The sequence below is a fragment of the Carassius auratus genome, chromosome 27 (assembly GCF_003368295.1).
Source record: "Carassius auratus strain Wakin chromosome 27, ASM336829v1, whole genome shotgun sequence".
Lineage (NCBI taxonomy): Eukaryota > Metazoa > Chordata > Actinopteri > Cypriniformes > Cyprinidae > Carassius > Carassius auratus.
The window spans coordinates 29,232,921-29,251,156 of record NC_039269.1 but is presented as its reverse complement, the minus strand read 5'-3'; the positions used below and the strand labels follow the sequence as shown (position 1 = coordinate 29,251,156).

General features: G+C 36.0%; 1 protein-coding gene across 3 annotated transcripts; it reads right to left on the bottom strand.

Moving 5' to 3' along the window:
- Window positions 1–1,482: 1,482 nt before the first annotated feature.
- On the bottom strand, window positions 1,483–17,534 carry mylk4a (myosin light chain kinase family, member 4a). Of its 3 annotated transcripts, none has more exons than XM_026207071.1 (14): window positions 17,279–17,534; window positions 8,675–8,765; window positions 7,994–8,447; window positions 7,332–7,588; window positions 6,663–6,768; window positions 5,733–5,826; window positions 5,385–5,494; window positions 4,737–4,878; window positions 4,502–4,572; window positions 4,295–4,423; window positions 3,134–3,286; window positions 2,803–2,881; window positions 2,676–2,730; window positions 1,483–2,605 (listed from the first exon to the last, which is right to left on the bottom strand). In XM_026207071.1, exons 1-13 carry the CDS (start codon window positions 17,420–17,422, stop codon window positions 2,677–2,679), a joined length of 1,884 nt encoding a protein of 627 aa, XP_026062856.1. In that variant the 5' UTR covers window positions 17,423–17,534; the 3' UTR covers window positions 1,483–2,605; window position 2,676. The 3 variants fall into 3 exon arrangements, with proteins under 3 accessions (XP_026062856.1, XP_026062854.1, XP_026062855.1); XM_026207069.1 differs by lacking the exon at window positions 17,279–17,534 and adding an exon at window positions 9,589–10,347; XM_026207070.1 differs by lacking the exon at window positions 17,279–17,534 and adding an exon at window positions 9,589–10,347 and having other exon boundaries at window positions 7,994–8,444.
- Window positions 17,535–18,236: the final 702 nt, after the last annotated feature.

Below are 18,236 nucleotides of genomic sequence, written 5' to 3'. Positions count from 1 at the left end.
TTGTTTCCCGTATTGATTGACAGCTCTGGTGTTGCCATGGTGACAGAATGCCATGGTGTGAACATGATTTCACTTTGGGTCTAGACTTAATCAGTTTGTTTGCTGCTGACCTTCAGTGATCCAGTTCAGCCATATTAATAAGCAGAAATTACTTTAGCTAAACATAACATCTGTGTTTCCATTTTTTATCGCTGAAGAGAGTTGAACTTTCTTCTCTTGTGTGCTGTTCTTCATGTAGTCCAGAACGACATCACAGCTGAAAGCTTTGTTTGAGCAGACGTTAACTTACATTTCTCTCAGCCCGAGTCTCTTTATTTCACTTCTGGTGTGAAAGGGCTTCCACATTTGCCAGAAAAATAGCCATGTTATTTTTAAAAACAAGCAAGCGAACCCAGGCCAGACTGGACAAAGTTAAGCAAAAGTAGCGTAACACATTATATATATATATAAACAATAGTTTTCATACACTTGTCTAAGCCTTAAGTGCATTACAATAGGGTAAAGTGAAAATTTGTGATGTCCCATAAATCATAATACTATTCAGAAATGGCCCAAAAGGTAATTGTTAAAATTAAACACTTGTCACAAATTCACAAGTATGAGAAATACAAGAATGAAAGATTCAATTAGGTGAAAATGTCTTGTAAAGAGCTGTAAATTAAAGTCAAAATCTGCCAAGGGGTTAATAAAGGAAGAACTTTTTTAAAAAGTGATTATTTACAACAGTATTTTGCATGGGTTTAAATAATAATAATAATAATAATAATAATAATAATAATAATAATAATAATAATAATAATAATAATAAAGAGACAATAAGAGACAATAAAAACATCTCCTACTCCTTCCCTGGTAAGTAAAATAAAAATAAAAAATAGTTTCAACTTGAGCTTCAAAAATTAACACATTTGCATGAGCTGAATCTCAAAATATGTTCTGCCTTGAATATGCAGTGCTTATTTTCTTAAGGCCATGATATAAATCATTTATTACTAATGAGAATACAGCCACTTATGAACGCCCGTCAACCAAGTTTTTGCTCACAGAAAAGTGCAGTTATATCATGTAGCTGGAGGACGTTAAAGCTATAGTTATAGTAAATATGTGTGGAGTCCTGCCCTCTAGTGCACACAGACACAGATAGAAGCAGACCGCCGCTGCACTGCAACTGTGTGAACCGATCTCTGCCTTCACTTCACATGCTTGAGTATAAATATACAGAACATTACTTTATGAAACAAAAACAATGAATACTTAAAGATGCATTTCAAAGAGCCCTGTCTATTCGAGCAGAAGTCTAAGGTGTGACTCATTTAAACACCAATCAAAATACTATGTTCATCAATATATAAATATAAAAACCTGAGACTTCATCTAAATATATAAATATAAATTCAACTTTGTCTCATCTCTCGTTTACAAGACCGACTGAACAAAGGAAAAGAAACGTAAGACTTTTATTTTTATTATATTCTTCTATATTCTACAATATTATTTTTATTCATGTTTATATGGAAAACACTGTTAACATATAAAACAAAATCTCTAAAACTACTTTTGCTTTTGAATCTCTTAAGATCATTTTCATATTATTTTCACAAAACAATTATGTTCTAAAGTGCATATAATGCAATGATACACAACATTCAAATCATAAAGTTAAAAAAACTACATTAATATATATATATTAGCTTTAACATGATTGTTTTCCTGCTTTCCCCTTTAGAATAACATCTTTCATCCCTTTTCAATTCTGCAGAACATGTAAAACCTAAAAACTAAATCTATGAAACAATATTCACTCAATCTCTCAATTCAGATATATTTCAGTCATTATATAGGTGCATTCAAAAATCAGCTTATTACAGAGGAAGCTTGCAAATCATAATGTTACAACAATGGAGCTAAAGTTTATTTATAATAGTCAAAAGCTATGGCAAAACTTTACGTAAAGCCTTTCAGTAAAATGCATTTATAAAGGTATCCATTGTGTGCATTGTAATTCATTTTATCTTTGCATAAATCATTGTAACAAAAGTTTAAATGCTTTACAATATATGAATGTTTGTTTGTTATTTGTTTAATGCCTTAAAGCTGAAACAATGGATAGATGAGTATTATAAAGTATTATAACTGTAGTTACATGAGATCATGCATTTAAAGCTCATTAGAAGTAATTTTTTTTTTTTTTTATAATGCATTAAATATAAAGACTTTAGGTAAAATGTTACTTCAGGTTATGATTAAGATTGCTTTATGGTTCAAGTATGTTTTTTGCTTTACTGCTTACACCTTCCATTAGTGTCGAATATGTTTTTTAATCATATCATATAATACTTTTAATGATTTCGATTTTGTATTTTGATGTGAACTGCCCATTTTCATTTCTACTTTATTTCAGAATCAGTGAATGAAACCCAAATCAGGAACTTTATGAAGCGGGATGAAATTCTACACTTCAAATTCCTGAGTAGGATCAATGGTTAAACATAGCTGTAATTCCAGAAATGTCATGGATGTTAATGGGGAAGTTTCAGTGAAAGCGGTGTGTCTGTGTGTAATATAATGTCCAGTAATCCTCATGGTTCCTCAGCAGGCTTGGTCCCTGAAACAGAGAATAAAACATCATCAACTGGACACAGAAAGCACATTTATTATATTATCAGCGGACTTACATTAAGTCTCAGGTGGAGGCAGACAGGAGTTTCTGCGCGAGCGGCATCTATTTTTCTGTGAAGAAAACCAAGATAAAATTAGAAGTTCAAAGAAATCTCATAATTGACAGATTTGGGCAGTCTGTACCTTCTGATGCAGACGGTAGTGAACGGCTGGATCCGACAGCCAGGGGTGCTTCAGCGCTTCAGTGGCTCCTATCCTCCAGCTACACACACACACACACACACAGAGAGAGAGATAAAGCATCGGCCACAAACACAAGCTTTGAGTTCTAGTCCTGCAAGAGTGATGCATAAACTCCTGCCACTGCACTGTGAGACAGTAATACTCAAACGGTCGAATGTGAATGATGCAACTAACGGCAAATAACCATATCATCATCATCATCATCATCATCATCATCATGCAGAGTAACGATCTCGACTGTCTCTTTAATATCTTTATTCATCTTGAGCACCTTTTATCCACCACGAGGAGTTTGGAAATGAAATCCTTGGCTTCTTCTGAGACTTCTGAGAATTCATCCTCCTCGAAGTTCCACTGACAGGCCAAAATATTGTTCAGGGTCTCACTGTCCTCGTCCCCGAGGAAGGGCGACAGACCACTGAGTCTGGAGAATACAGGACATACACAGACACATTGGTGCTGGATTGACTTTGAATTAATTAATACTGCTATCTTGCAAAATAATTACATAGAAATGGCAAGTAGCACACTGAATTAATAAATAAAATGACATATTTAGCTTATATTATATAAATAAAAATATAGCAATGTAAAAAAAAAGTACAAAAACACAGAACTAAATTACGAAAACCTAAACTAAATTTAACATGAAAACTGAATATGTCAAAATAAATGTATAAAAACTAATATCAAAATAAAAGTCAAAATATTACTAAATACTATAATAAATTATGAACACTCAAAAAAACATGTAGGATTTACTCTGAAGCAGTTTTCACTCAAATATCACAAATCATTACATAGAGATGGCAAGTTAGACACTGAAGAAAACATAAATAAACTGAAGGAAAAAAAAATAGAAACGTATAAAAAATAAAATAAAATGACAAGGACACAACATACTTTTATTAATAAAAACTTCAAATTATTCATTAATAAAACAGCATATAAACACCAACTAAAATTGGTGTAGGATTTACTTTGAAACAATCTGCACTCAGACACTGCAAGTGTATTTCATGATTAATTGCAAAGAAATGAACAGAAACATCGAGTAAAATCAAAAACCTAAACAGAAAATAATAATAATAATAATAATAAAAGTAAAGAACAAAATTACTAAAGCATAAAATATGAAGAAAAAAAAATATATAAAACAATATGTATAGGATATAGGATTAATAATAATATAGGATTTTCTTTAAAACATTTTTCATTTGTAAAACTGCAAGTTAATTTTACAAATAATTATCAAGAAAATGCTGCCTTAAACATAATGAATTAAATGCAAAATTTTGAAGTAGAACATCTGAAATAGTATTCTCTTGTAAAATACACTCCAATAAACTATAAAAACATAACATAAATAAAATACAGTTTTGTTAAATGCTAATTTTAGTTCAGCTTCTGTGTAACAGCACGTGTGACTCACAGCATGTACGTGATGACGCCCAGGCTCCACATGTCCGTGTTGAACGACACAAAATCATAGTTGACCACCTCAGGAGAGAGAAACTCCGGTGTCCCGAAATTCACACGCAACTTCTCTCTGGGCTGATACCTGAAGAGAACCAACGGCTCTTAACTCAGACGCTTTCTCATTTCTGAACAAAGACATCAGTGCGGTGAGTGCACTTACTTCCTGGCCAGTCCGAAGTCGATGATCTTGACTTTATTTGTGAGTCTGCTGACACACAGAATGTTCTCTGGCTGCGGGCCACAAGAAACAGCAAGGGTTATGAAGGTTACTCTGGTTGTTTGCTTTAAAACTAGAGGAATGTCGGCTGTTTTTTTCTTCTGAGGGCCAATGACAGATCATATTTTTTCGATTTAAGAGTTTTTATTGGTGCATTACACTGGATCTCTGCTTGTACCTTTAGGTCCAGATGGAGGATGTACATTTTGTGCATGTAGCGCAAGCCTTCACAGATCTGCCTGATGAACATCACCGTGTCGAGCTCCGTCAGCTTATAGTTCTCATCGATGATTCTGTCGAAGAGTTCCCCTCCATCAACACTGTTCAGAGAGATCGGCACAGAATCAGTTTATTAACTTTACAATCCTTGCTTGTGGTTACAAGTTACTCGTCATCAGAGGTATTAGTTAGGGAAACTGGGACTTGTTATAGCACTTGCATATCATTGCTCTCTTTTTGATTTCGATTGCTTCCATTGTCCTCGTAAGTCGCTTTGACTAAATGTAAATGTAAGTATTAAACGACTCAATTTTTATTGTAAAATCAAAGAAAAAGTAGCATCACTACTTTTGCAACAATATAGGACTATATATACAGTACATGAAATAATAAATTACATAATAATAATATGATTTTACAATAATCATAACATTACAAAAAAGTAAATGACGACTGGATAAAAAACTGTTACAAATTAAAAATGCTAAATTATGAAGAATATATATTGAATTCACGTTTAACAGACTTTAATTTGTAATTGACTGCATGCTTTATTCTATTTAATGAGCACTAGCCAAGAAGAATGAACCAGTTCAAATGCACGTACTATTCAAGTACAAGGATGATGTCGTTCCTGGACTCGTAGGCGGCGTAGAGCTGGATCAGGTTAGCGTGGTCGAGCTGGTTCATAACCTGAATCTCATTCTTCACCACCTCCTGTCAGATAAAGCAGATTCAAATATGATTTTACAACTGAGCACTGTGTGTAAACCACTGAGTCTGTAGAATACAATTTATCCACCGACAACTTTGTGGAGGATTTACTTTGAAACAATGCCGAGTTAGAAAGCGCCAGTAATTTTTTAATTAATTAAATAATTACAAATAAACGAAAAGTAACATATTGCATTAAAATCAAAAACTGATATAAATAAAATAGAAATACCAAACTTACCTTTTCTTTTTGACTCCTAGCTTTGATTATCTTTGCAGCCAAAGTAAGTCCAGAGGAATTTTCAATGCATTTATGCACCTGACCGTATCGACCGCTGAAAGGAGTTAAAATGAGTTTTCAGTTAAGACACCTAGATAAATTATTACACTTTATTTTGATAGTCCATTTTATACATTATACTAACTATTAGTAACTACATATCAACTAGCAGTTATTACTTAAGTGTTAGCTTAATATCTTTCTAGTGCTAACACTATAATTTTATAGTCCCTAAAACATATTGTTGACTATGCACATACATGTCAACATATCCTACTAACCCAAACCATAACATTCTACTAATACAACTAATGTAGTTGCTTTCAGTTACTAATATTTAGAAGAATGTCTAAAGTAGACTGTCAAAATAAAGTGTAACCAAGTGGAAAGTAAACACTAGTTCTGAGAAAAGATCCTGCAGCATTTGTGTGCAGATATAGACACTCTGATATTTTTGATGACATTCACAGATGTCTAAGTGTGGCTTAAGTGTCCAAATACTTTTCTGGAGCCACTGTATATGCAAAACGACATTTTAAGAGACTAAGAGGCGCAGACCAGGAAGGACTTCTGGGACTCTGTTGTAATGCAGCAGGGGTGTCATATTTTTCAGATACCATTGCATTAACAACAAGAAGAACATTCCCTTTGAAGAGATGGATTAACACCTAGTGATTAGTTTCCAGCTGGTGCAGAGGTACAGTTTCACATACCCTGAAATCTCAATGTAAAAATAACTGGCTTGACTCTGAAGTTATGAATCGAGTGAGGGGAGACCGACTGTAAGGTTACGCAAGTAGCCTTTGAGGGGATTAGCAGAATTTACACCGTCTCTAAAACATTCTGTTCTCAGCAATCGGTTCCAAACAGCAAAAAAATACTTCAACAGACCCTCCAAGAACCTCCTGTCGGTTGATAGTGTAGAAGTTGTTAATCTGGTTGGGTTTGGCAGACACCACACGGTGGTTGAAGGGTGCTGCTGGAGGGGGGGTGCAATCTGCAGGACAGGAGAAGATGGAGAACAAATATGAAGGTTAAATAGTTGACGTGCCTGCTGACCAGACACATATGTTGTGTTTTATAAACTGCTGGGATGCAGAAAGGGCTGCTAAACTAGTTTTCAAGACTTCCTTGGTCAACCAGTACTACTAACCAATTAATTGTCTGCTCATTTGCCCATTTTTAGATGACATAGTCAGTTAATGATTGATTAGTTAAAGTCTTGAAGTTTCTCAAATATTAGAAATTTGTTTTGAATAAAAAACTTAATACATTCTCATTATGCATGAATGTCAACATTATCAAATGTGCATTATAAATGTGAACTTGTTCATTAAGAATATGTCCAGAGAGTATATTTTCCAAACTATGAAAAATAGTCATAAAGAAGGAGTAGTAGACCAAATATTTCACAAAACACTGATCTGACTATAGGTAACTGCACATACATTTCAACTAATTTTACTGACCCTAACCTAAAAGTCTACTAATACTCTAATGTTAGCTGGCATGTAGTTGTAAAGTTACTTAAAGTTAATAGAATATCTATAGTGGACTTACCAATGAAGAAATTATCAATGTGATCTTCATCTTCATTCTCATAGCTCTCCTTCTTCAGTTTGCTGAAATCCAGGTGGAATTCAACACCATCAGCTTTGAAAACACCACACAGATCTTCAGGTTCCTGTGGCTTCTCCTCACTCTTGTCTTTTCCCTCCTCAACCCTGCTCTTCTTGTGGTCCTCCAAACCCAGATCTTCTTCGGTCACATGTCTTTTGCTGCTGGTTGTCACCTCATCTGTCTGCTCCAACTCAATACTGAAATAACACAAAAAGAACAGAGGCTGAAGACAGGAAAACCGAAGCTCAAATCTTATTTGCAAGAGCATCAGTGAGGTGGGATGATGGGTTTTGGCTCACAGTTAGTCTTTGATTCACCTCCAAGGTGTTCAATAAAGTTTCAAATCTAGGCTTTGTGTAGGCTAATCAAGTTCTTCCACACTGGACAGTGGACACACAGTAAACCATTTCTATATGGTCATTCGCTCTGTGCACATAATCATGCCAGAATTATGAAAGCACAGAATTCTCTAGAATGCAGTAAAATTGAGGTTTGTCAATGAAATGACTAAACTTGCACAACCCATCAATTACAAGACGGGGTTCATATACTTTTGGTCATTTTGTATATGACATGGAAACCAAATCAGATTCACAACTCACCTTTGCACTGAGTTCTCAGTTGGCGTAGCAGGCTCCATATCAGTAATATCAGGTTCTGAAAGACCACTGGTAATTGTCTGGTCCTCCGTGCCCTCTACCTCCTGATCTTTGAGTATGCCTGTGGTCTCTGATGGCATCTCCTTACTCTCTTCTTCCACTAAACTAGGTGTTTCAGCTTGGACCTCCTCTATCATGGGCTCTGCATCTTTCATCTCATCTTCTTTCAGATCCAGAGTGACCTCATTTTCTTCTTTCAAACTCTTCTCTTGCTCAGGTTCAAGAGGCTTGGCTTCCTCAAGGATAAGGTCCTGCTGAATTGGAGTAACCAAGCCATCCTCTGATTTCTGCACACCTTTCTCCAGATGCTGGGATGCTTCAGAGCGTTCTGCATTCTCTTGATTTAGTTTCTGAACCTCTTCAAGCAACAGTGCCTGCTTCTTCAAAGAGACTGCTTCTACCACAATATAAACATAGTAAAGCTAAAGATTAGATGCAAATGAAAAGTATATCAATGGATTATACATACATACATATACTGATTAAATGTGCCAGGTGTGATTTAAATGATTTTTGCATCGAATATATGTTATTAGGTATTCAGCCATCTCATTTTAATATGCTTTTTGTCTGGATGGTATTAAATGTAAGTGTAATGTTTTCAAGTTTTCTACTGCATTTTACCAGCTGAATCAGGTGGTTTCTTCTTTTTCTGTGCTTTGAGGCCTTTGAGGCTCAGACGAAACTTCCCTTCTTTAACTTTGTGATCTCGTAGCTTAGGAGCAAAAAGAAAATATAGCAAAGACAAAAGATAAAGGAATAGTTTAAAGTGTAAAAAGTTATTTGTTTTTCCTCTGCAACAAAATAAACACACACACACACACACACATAACTGTAATATTTAAAGCAATTGTTTGCAATTCTCCCAGGGTTGCCAACTGTGATATCACAATTCTTGTAAAATGCACAACCGCATGGCTCATAAACCTATCAACTTAGCACAGGAAGCAAGGAAATGATGTTTATCCAAGATGTTTGAGATCATAAGAGATATTTGGGCTCTCATACAAGAGGATCTTTAGAACTTTTACTCCAGGCAGTTTTCTGTTTTGGACACAATATGAGTGGGATGGGTTGTTAGGGAGCACTGTTAGTCTGGAAATAGTTGTAAAAGTGTTAAAGCATAAAAGTGCTTCTCTGTCATATGAAATACAAATAAGTCAAATAATGCATAAATGACATATTTTCCCTTACGTGGCTCTCCCAAAACATAATTACAAACTTCATCTATTTCCTGTTCCCAAGTCACTGTTCTCCTTTATAATAATTTAAATTATGATGATGCCACAAGAAGGAAACTAAGACCGATTTATTCACCAAAGTCAATCTAACTTCAGTGGCTGGTTTAATGGCCAAGTTAGTGTCAACCTTTTGAAGACCCTCAAATTGGCACCAAATCTTTCATCTCTACTTAAGAAAATGTCAGTGTAATGAATGGAATCGGAACATTGCTTCTTACATTCAGTCATCTTCACAAATTGCCAGTTTGACCTGGTTGCACATACTATGATGATCTTCCATCGGGAGACTTAACTCACCTTTTTAGTGACAGGCTCATTGTTATCTGAGGCCTGGCACTTGCTGTTCAGTTTGATCTTACACTCCTTGGACCTAAAGGCTGAAGCCACTTTACTTTTCCGAGAAGCTGGTCCTTTGAACATAATATCCATGATTTTGTTTGTTTTCACAGTTTCTCCAATAAAGCTGACCACCTGTTGAATGCTCATCACCAGTCTTTCCATTCCCTCCAGCTTTTGGGTTTGCTGCTCCGAACGTTGATTTACTGCCAATATGATGCTGTTCATTTCTTGGCACATCTCCTTCATCTCATTGGCTGGTCCTGTACGGATAACTGGAGGAAAATGGATCTCCTCTTTTTCCACTTTCAGAGTTTCAACGTCTTTCTCAATTCCATCAATGTCCATAGACATGCCGTTGAGTCGGCTGAGCACTTTTTCCTGGATACTTATGAGCCTGTCCATTTTGTTGCTCAAGGAATCAATCCTGACCTGGAGCAGGTCAATTCCTATGCTAGAGTTAGCAGAACTCATGGTCTTAACTAAAACCAACTAGACTTGTGGACAAACTAACAGAGCTTCACCTGTAGAGGATGTAGCTGGATCAAAAAGATAATCCAACAATAAGCCAAGTGGAAAACTCATACGAAAACAGAAGCCGGACAAAAACAAAACATTTTAAATCCCTCAATAACAAGTTGATCCATCCATCTCTTCATCTCCAATGAACACTCTATGAACCTCGACAAAGTAGAGGTCAGACTAAGAATGGAATGAGCCGGTCTCAGTAAATGTAACTGGTATGGGGGGTTTTACGTCAGCAGGTCCCGGGGAGGGGCTATGTTTGGCTCAGGAATTGCTGTGTGATATCTGAGAAGCTTTGAGTGCTAAAGCCATGTCAGATGCCTCCCTACCAGGTGTCAAAGGGGCCCCGGAGACACCCGGTTTCCAGAGAGTACTGCTCAGCAAATTAATGGAAAGATATTTGAGCACCGATTTCTCTTTCACTATGAGCGGTTTGATCCGACAAAAAATTTCACGTTGATGGAAATTGCCAGGAATTCCAAGTGCTCAAATTCAGAAGGGATAAAGCCAGGGATTGGGGAAACCAAGAGTATATGGAGAGATCAATTATAAATGATGGGGAAAGTTGATGAAAAATATAGAGGGTGATGACATGGTGTTGGAACAAAAATACGAGATGGGAGGAAAAATGCTTTTGCTTTTTAAGTATTGCGTTCCCCGAAGAAATTAATCTTGCAAAAGTACAGCTTTTCCCTACAAAACATTGCTTTCTCTTGCAAACCATTTTGCGTTTTCTCGCAAAATTACTTCGTTGCCCCTAAATAATGTTGCACTCTCACAAAACATTTACATTCTCTCTGAAAACATTTAAGCTCTCTTGCAAAAGTGTTGAATTCCACAGAGAAACTTTGCATTCTCTCGCATACGTATTCCGTAACCAAGAAATGTTCTGTTCTCTCACCAAGCATTTGTGTTCTCTTGCTATTTTTTTTTTCTCCCAAGAAACATTGCATTCATTTCACAAAACATTTATGGTCTCTCAAGATATTCCACAATTCTCTCACAAAAGTATTGCATTCCTCCAAAAAATACTGCATTCATCCAAGAAATTCTGTGTTCTCTCACAAAACATTTATGTTCTCTCACAATGCATTTGCGTTGTTTTGTATAACTTTTCCTCAAAACGTTTGCATCCCAATTCGCTCACAAAAGTATTGCATTCCTCAGATAAACTTTGCATTCTCTCGCACAAATATTGCATTCCCCAATAAACTTTACTTTTGCTTACAAAAGCGTTGAAATAAGAAATAAAAAATAAAAAATTTAATGTGAATAAAATTTCCCTCTAACCACACCATTTTTACCCTCACCATGTCCTTTTTAGGGGTTCCAAAGAAAACAACCTAATCTGAGGCTGTTTTTATACATAGATAACATAATGTTTCTTCTGATTTACAAACAGCGCAACAGATGATGGCACGCTACTACAGGTAAACAGGATCTTGTGGAAAACTTTTGACCCTCCCACAACTGAAACTAGAGCCAGTGTCAGTGTTCTGACTGATTCACCCTCTCCAGACATCTTAAACAGCTTACTCATCCACAGATATGACAGTTACGGATCACTTTTAACTTAGAGTATGAAATATGAAGCCCCCATTCACCCTCCCCAGCTCTTCCCTATAATACAGGTCACTCGACCCAGTTCAGATCACCATAAACAAATTATTTTTGCGTTTAGTCATTATGTTGTCCTTAAAAGATATCAAATATCCTCTTAAATTACATATTTCTCAGATTTAATTCACATGCTGCAGACCCAGATGTCTTCTCCCAGAATAGCATTAGAAACAGGGGTGCTACTCCAACACCACAGCCATAGTCTCTTAGTCACATGCATCATTTGACTTACAGATGGTGAAAATGGTATATATACTGTATATAAACACAAATTTAAAGCCTAAAGAATACGGCATACGTATACGCAAATACGCTGAAATAAATAGATTTTAAACTGTTTTTATTTGAAATTCAGTAAATATTGCGCAAAAAAAAATGCATTGGTCATTAACAAGTCTGTTGGCAAGTCTCAAGAGAAGGAAACTTCTATTGTTTATTTTAACAATATTCAGGCATCAGACATCTGACACTGATGGTGCTGTGAAAAGTGTGACATTTACATAAGGGTGTGCATCACCTGTCTTGGGACACCAGCAGATGACAGAGTAGAAATGCAGACAGAGGTCATTCTATGTTGTCTTAGACTAAATAGATACTGTGTGACAAGAAAGCACAAATGTGTTCAGGGTCACATTCCATGGACATCTGCTATATAAAAATGTGTACATTAATGCATAATTGTACAGAAACCTGGAAAAAAAACATACTATCACTTAGTTAAAATCTGGAAAAAATGTTTGGGTAAAATAATTGTCATACTATAGTGCAGTAATGTTTTACTTTAAAGGGACAATAAGTAACTTTTTAGGTATTTTATTATCTAAAATCAATATTTTTATTCATAAATATGCCCTCAATGGTGTACAAATACCTTTGCCAATGTTTAAACTAATCCTTGTAAATGAAGAATTTATTATCTTTATATACATGGGACGGGTAGGTCGACGGAGGATTCCATGTAGTTCCGCCATCTTGCAAAACTATAATAGCAGAGAGGGACAAAAAGTACTAAGCCAACGCGTTTCCACAGCGCGTTTTCGGTCAGAGCCAGAAACGCAGGTGCAGAGCAGTGAGAGGCGCTTGAAACTGCACCGGCAAGTTTAAAAGTCTGGATTGCATTCCTATTATGGACCATACATATGCCGCGCCACAGGAGAAGAAAACATCGTCGCCAAAACAGTCAAAAATAGAACGTAAAAGGAAACGTGACCGTAGATTACAGAAAACAAGAGTTAATGTCGGGGAAGCTTTTTCTAGGTGGAAAGAGCTAATGCTTGATAAAGATTTCAAAAGAGACGCTGAAGTGGCCAGTTTTCTTCTCGACAGGTAAGTCAGTGTTACAGTCTATATTACAATATTTTTTTTATATCTAACAATGCACATTATTCAGAAAATATAACGAATAAAGAAGACATAACTACTAATTACAATATTTCATGTTTTCCACAGTCAGTAATTCATACTGTAACATTCGTTTGTTTATGGTAATGTTGCAGTTTTTTTTAAATAACACACCTGTTCACCGGAAGGAAAACTCGACGAAGTGCTATTAGAAGACATCCCGTCAAAGCCGTCAAACGCGCATTTGAAAAAGCGGGGCGCTGGAGAGCAAAATTAGTTTGAATGCAAAATACAATTTCACCACTAGATGGGAGTAATTCCTACTTAGTGTCCCTTTAAATCTTAAAAAAAAAGAAAAATCCCCAAATTAAGGCAAATAATAGGAGAATTAATAATTGACAGTCATTTTCAGCCAAATATGCTCAAATATGATCAAATTATATTATATAAACTTTTAGGTTTTCAATAAACTGTATTAATGAATTCTCATGAATTAAAATTACAATTCTAAATGTTACATCATATATCCCTGATTTAGAAATGATTTTATTGATGTCACACAGTGTGTGTCCTCTACATACACCTCTGTTTTAGTGTGAGTTTGACTGACAGCAAAGTATTTGATATGTCAGCCCATCAGTATATCCAAGAAAAACACATCAGTTCTCTTAGCCAGAGTATAAATTTGGACAGTCGGAGTCAGAGTAACACAAGACACCAGAGGAGGCCCATGCCATTTCAATACAACAAAACCGTGCCACTGCGGAGTAAACAGGAGCAAGCAGAAGAGCTCATTTGAGTTTATATTACTAGCAGTTTACAATGAAACCTGATAGATGGAGGTAATACAGCCACACTGAGTTTTAGGCCAAGTTTTACTGTGCTGTGTTACGGTGAGCAAGTGACGAACACGTGGAAAAGAAGCTTCAGAGCTGCCCAAGCTGACATACACCGCATTCAGACCATTCATGAGCTGATGTCAAAGCTAAATAACATATGTTGTGCTGTAATGAATACTCAACTAGAGATTGAGGCATAATGTGTCATCTCTTGGACAAGGTGGGACAAATGTTTTGAAGTCCCCAATCAGGTCCAAGGACGAATTGTTCTTTTACCAAGATGGAAAGTTGAAAATTAGTAAATAGACACACAAGAGAGTAATCGTCACAGGATAATGGAAGCAAGAAAAAAAAAGAAAACAGAAAAAAAAATTCCAATTGAAACTTGGGTTCAAGTTATCTGATTATGTTCCTGATGTCAGCTAGCAAAGTCATTGATAAATGTATTTTAAGCATCACAAGATGCTGAGCTTTTGTGAGAGCTCACAAAAGTATTGCATTCCTCAGATAAACTTTGCGTTCTCTCGCAAAACATTTGCATTCTCTTGCACAAAAAACTTTAATTTTGCTTACAAAAGCTCAGGGTCCATCCAAGATCAGGATGAGTTTGTTTCTTCATCATATTTGTAGAAATATAGCATTGCATCAGTGTCTCATCAGTGAATGCTCTGCAGTGAATGGGTGCCGTCAGAATGAGAGTCTGATAAAAACATCACAATAATCCACAGCACTCCAGTCCATCAGTGAACATCTGGAGAAGACAAAAGCTGAAACATATCCATCAAGACGTTTTTAACTCAAATACATAGAGTCCATAATAAAACTTCCTCCAGTGAAAAAGTGTTCTGGTCTGAATCAGGAGAGAAATCTGCACAGATCAAACACTACACAAACACAAACCAATATGTGGCTGGATTCTGATGTGAAAGACACATCAAAATCCAACAGAAGAGGGACTATTTCACTGGAGGAAGATTTATTGGACTATGGACTCATAATTTAGTTAAAAACTGTTTCATCTTTTGTATTCTCCAGATGTTAATTATTGTGATGTTTTTATTAGCTGTTAGGACTCTCACTCCGACGGCACCCATTCACTGCAGAGCATCCGTTTGTGATGCAATGACACATTTCTCCAAATCTGATGAAGAAACAAACTCATCTGCATCTTGGATGGCCCGAAAGTAATTGAAGACAATTTTCATTTTTTATTGAACTAATCCTTTTTATTGTACTGACTATACACACATTTAAAGTTCTGTTGAACAAAATGTACATAATAAAAGACCATTTAGGGTATATGTTCAATAAGAGCATCCAAAGTATTCCCAGACTGGTGTATCTTTTTATGTGACATGTGCTTATTGCATCAGAGCGAGTTAATGTACTGTATGCACACATGGAGGATGAGCAGCTTTTATCTTGTTTATAAGAACTGATTTATGAATTACAGAGAGTGCCAAAGTGAGCCATAGATGGACACATATAAACACAGAGTGTGAGTGGGACACCCATTCGGCAGGGGACTCTTGATCACCCCCTCCATCCATCCAGAACACGGTGTCCCAGGACATTTGAGGGTGGTTTGCGACCCCTGGCCTGCAGTACCAGTATCAATTTGCCTGTGTTCAAGCCAACTTTCCAGTGACGGAACCGACACACGACACAAGAGCCGTGTAACGCTGGTGTAATGCTCTGACGCTCATATGGATACAGTAGACATACAACCTTTCTGAATAATTACTGTAATATCTAAAGAAAAAAATAAGACTAAATTGACTTTTCTATGTCATCACATTCTTTTTAAATAGCTTGTGCTAATGTAAACTTTCACAGTCTTTGCACATGTGTCCTTTTCTGATTTGGAGTGGACTCTACAACAGAAAACCCAACATTTGGATGAAAAACCAAAAGATTTGATAAATAGCTAAAATAAGGATCACAAACAGCTTGCATATATATATATATATATATATATATATATATATATATATATATATATATATATATAAATATATATATATATATATATATATATATATATATAATTCTGTGAACGTATATATATTGTGTGATGGATGGTGCATCTGTTTGTGAGGATCAGGCTATTTCAAATCCAGCCTCGTGACAAACTTATGGGCTGCTCATTTCATTCATCTGAGGTGCAGACAGGAAACATACCGACTGTGTGGCGGCACTGAATCACCTGACACTTTAATAATAGATTCAAAGAGTACAAAGTTCAGCCCAACTTTGGTGAATAAATAATACAAATGCATTGGCAAATCAAGCTAAATAGAACCAAAAAAATTACGATCATAAAGAAGACAATTAAATCTTAATATTGCAACAAAGTGACAATGCAAAAACTATTTTAAAAAGCACTGCAAGACAGCTTAATTTCCAACAGTTTGCATTCCCACTTTCTACGGTTCTGGTAATTCAAATACATACATAATACATACAAGTTATATATGTTAAAGAAATGAATCACTATGACTTTAATAGTAACTGTTTACTGATTGAGTCTGAACCTTTAGATGAAGGTGCTAATAAATGGACTCGGATCTCGAGGATCATTGGATTGTGCATGACTCTAGTTCACAGTCATGTGAAATGAAAGACTATTCAAACCTCAGCGCAGGGCATTTGTCAACATGTTGTAAAGTCTTAAAGCTGCATGACTCACAGCATCACGTCACTGCTGATCAGCTCTCAATCTATCTGTCAAACAGGTGAATGAGTTTGTGACTACTATGCATCAAGTTTGAAGAAAGTGACATGCAGTGTTACATCAATTTAGTGTGCTCTGCCAAATGCTTACATTGTTTCCATAAGCATGACTGCACTCAGTGTGCTTAAATATGGCACTGCGTCAGTTAGAATGTTAGAAGTATGCTTATTTTCTATGCTAACTTTGGTTAATGAACAAATGTGGTAAAAGAGTTTTACAATTTGCTAATCGAGTGAGCGCATGTTAAATAAAAAGTAATATTTGACTTGCATGCATTAAACATGTCTTCTCTCTCAATCATCAGTGCATCACACAGAACAGGGTTAGTGTGGTGCACAATGTTTCCAATGCAGGGTTATGAACTTCTTGAAAGAAATAAACCATTTTCAAACTTGAGCAATCATTTGGTTGGTAACACTACAGCTGTCAGTATGTATTCAAAAGACTCTAATAATGATTCACTAAAGCAGCTGATGGTACATTTTTGAGCAGCTTCCTTTATGTAACCACAAATTGAAGAGTTTAATGAACAGCAAATCTAGTTGTTGTTCTTACCACTTTCCATCTTTTTATCAGTGGTAATAACATTTACCTGTTCACTGGCTGAAGTGGAAGATCTGGATTTTCGCCTGTATGAGAGTAAGCCCCAGATTCTGTGCCAGAGATACGTTGCCATAAGACACACGCTGCCAACTATCCAAATGTATCCGCCCTTGAAGAAACAATCCATTGTCATTCACTACTTCTTATTTCTTCTCTTGGACTGTTATGGGAAACTCGGTGCACAGAAAGCAGCTTTCACAGTGTGAGGGACTCCCTTTAAAAAACGCCCTCTTTTTGTGACCACTGAAGGACCACAGGGATGAACCCATCTGTCTCCAGCAAAACGGGCGTGACAGGTGCAGAGATAAAGCTGTTTGAATGGGCTGCCCTCTTTTCACTCTCACTCATCATCCTTGTGATCTCTAAACAACTGTTATGCAATGAGCTCATACTTGACAAGGCAGCAGGTTCCCTCTGCTTCAGATGCCAACGCCGTTGTTAAAGGCCCGATATGTAAGAATTTTTATGTATTAATCGCTTTCAATTTATGAACAGCTTGTCACAAAACATTTAAAAAAAAAACAGACCTTCCTCGACTTCCTATAGGTTGCCTATGAACAGAGCTGGGTAGTAACCGATTACATGTAATCTGGATTGCTTAATCAGATTTCTGAAATTAAATATTTGTAATCAGATTAGATTACATTTTAAAAATCAGACCACAGTTTTAATTTTATTTTTTTATAACAAATGATTCCAATTCCATTTTTTTTATTTCTACGAACCTCAGTTTAGGAAACCTTGGTGTAATGTATAATATTTAATGAATTTCATTTTGATAATAACAACAAATGGAATGTTTTTTTTTTGTTTGTTTGTTTTTATCTATACTGTAATGTCAGTGTGTCATGCAAAGTGATGGGATTAATTCAAACTAAAGTCTCACAGATCTGTATAATCTATAGTCCACAATCATATCTCATGTGTCGACATGAGCTCATGCAAAC